Source organism: Camelina sativa, chromosome 7, assembly GCF_000633955.1.
Source record: "Camelina sativa cultivar DH55 chromosome 7, Cs, whole genome shotgun sequence".
Classification (NCBI taxonomy): Eukaryota; Viridiplantae; Streptophyta; class Magnoliopsida; order Brassicales; family Brassicaceae; genus Camelina; species Camelina sativa.
In genome coordinates this window covers 18,886,057-18,887,995 of record NC_025691.1, presented here as the reverse complement: position 1 = coordinate 18,887,995, position 1,939 = coordinate 18,886,057, and the positions used below count along the sequence as shown (strand labels likewise).

The window sequence follows — 1,939 nt, the reverse complement described above, 5'->3', positions numbered from 1 at the left end:
GAATCCTCAAAAGCAAAAAGGATGGAAATGATGAGCGAACTGAGCTAAACTCATCCAACAGATTAGAAAAAGCAGGCCAATCATCAGGGAACTGCAACATCGCCACTAATTCAGCACAATCCGTCTCGAAACTCTGACATTGAGTGCCCGTCGCCAATATGGATGCCATCGCCCAAATCAACGCCTGAAGCTCCGAATGTAGAGGTGATGGTCCGCGTCGCTGACTTCGTGCTCCCATTAATAACGTTCTATCTTCATTATTACATAACCACCAACTTAACCCTTTCAAAGGATCTGAAGCCTTCCAAGATCCATCGACCTGACACCGGAGACCAGGGAGCCGAATCTCCAAGGGTAAAGGATCTAAAGGAATCGAAGTGAAGGACTTAGCCTCCTCCCATAACAACTTCNAAGCTCCTCTCGGATCTAAGCAGTGGGAGACAACCGTAAGTTCATCTTTTGCAACTCTGTTTTTCCATCATTTAATTCGAAAGCGATGATCTTTGATGACGAAGATGACATTATGTCCTTTGATAAATAAATAGGTCATTGTGGGATGAGTTGGAGGATTGTGATACAAATATCTCTCTTGTCTTCGGAGAGAATGATGTCAAATTCAAACAAATCGCTACAAAAATGTACTGCGAGATGAGTAAAAGCAAGAAGAGAGAAAACAATATCATTGAGATGGTTGAAATCTCAGAAGCTGGTCACGCCNCTAAGTTCGGAAAAATAGAACCATATGGAAAACCATCAACGCGTAAGTCTAGCNAGAGCCCTCTTCGCGTGGTTCTCGCCCTTAGAAAATTCTTAACAAGAGTGCACAAAAGGTATACAGAGACAGAGCTTTCTGAGAAGCTCCTATTAGCACTAAAAGAAATGTAAACCAGATTTTGAATCATATNCATACAACTTATCTATATAATAAACCAACTGTATGTCAGGATTTCAAATTCCAACCATAAAAAAAAACTCAAAAAAAAAAAAAAAAAAAAAAAAAAAAAAAAAAAAATTGATGCAAAACACTAATTTTATAGTATCTCTCTTTTTCCTATGCATCTAAGTAATAAAAAGAAAACTATGGTGGTACAAAATCTCCTAAACACTCAATAACAGGTACATGTACAACCAAAATCACACCTACAGGAACAGGTTCCAGGTTTGCATTTCGAAGGACAGAACTTGTAACAGTCTTTAGCTGTATCGCAAGGCTGACCGTAATCATTTCTCTCTATATGTGCTGTTTGCGGCAAGCAGTTACAGTTCTTCATTCCTTCAGGACATTTGCCTTCGATGCAGTACACTTGCTCCACCATCATCTCTCTTGCATCACCCAAAGACGAACCTTTGATCACAAATAATCACAACAAACTTTAATATATACAAGCCCAAAAGCCAAAAAAAAATATATAACAAAGAACATATATTTATTATAGAAGAAGCTTACAAAATGCTATGACTATGAGGGATAACAAGAAAATAAGCTTGAGAGACGTTTTCTCCATTGCTAATGGTAAATTCTCAAAACTCTTTTCGTAGTTTATATTGATTGCACGAGTAATGAAGAGAAGAGAAATCATATTGTCTTATTTATAGGGTTCTGTAAGTTGAAACGCAAGAAAATCTTTTGGGCGAAGGTTAAATCCTACACCTTCATCTTCAGATAATACGGCGTCGTCTGAATCAACAACCTCCTCGTCTTCGTCTTCGTCTTCATTCTCTCTATTATCTCTCCACATAGATTGTACATCCAAGATCTTCACAACCCAGCTGCCATTTCGTCTCTCGGTCTCCCTGACATGATCCACCACCGCCACAGCCCTCTCCTCAGCGATAGGCTTCCTCGAATCACCAGAATCAACCAAAACGGCGTCGTCCAAACACAACCCGCTTCGCCGCCTCGAAGCAATTCCTCCACCACCGCCGCGTGACCAAAAGG

At 40.1% G+C, this 1,939-nt stretch overlaps 2 protein-coding genes across 3 annotated transcripts in view; one reads left to right on the top strand and one right to left on the bottom strand.

The window, feature by feature from the left end:
• Window positions 1-381, top strand: part of LOC104704752 (protein PHYLLO, chloroplastic) — a 16,047-nt gene extending 15,666 nt beyond the window's left edge. Inside the window, exon 26 of the mRNA XM_010420786.2 lies at window positions 67-381. Within this exon, the coding sequence (XP_010419088.1) occupies window positions 67-381 (315 nt within the window). The remainder of the gene's footprint in view (window positions 1-66) is intronic.
• The window catches only part of LOC104704751 (putative defensin-like protein 262), a 3,754-nt gene continuing 2,839 nt past the window's right edge, over window positions 1,025-1,939 (bottom strand). Inside the window, exons 1-2 of one of the 2 annotated variants that reach the window (XM_019227709.1) lie at window positions 1,448-1,603; window positions 1,025-1,345 (exon numbers count right to left, since the gene is read on the bottom strand). In XM_019227709.1, coding sequence (XP_019083254.1) covers window positions 1,107-1,345; window positions 1,448-1,580 — 372 coding nt within the window. In that variant the 5' untranslated portion in view covers window positions 1,581-1,603 and the 3' untranslated portion in view covers window positions 1,025-1,106. Of the gene's footprint in view, window positions 1,346-1,447; window positions 1,604-1,939 lie in introns of those variants that run through there. The other variant, XM_019227710.1, reaches the window with a different exon arrangement.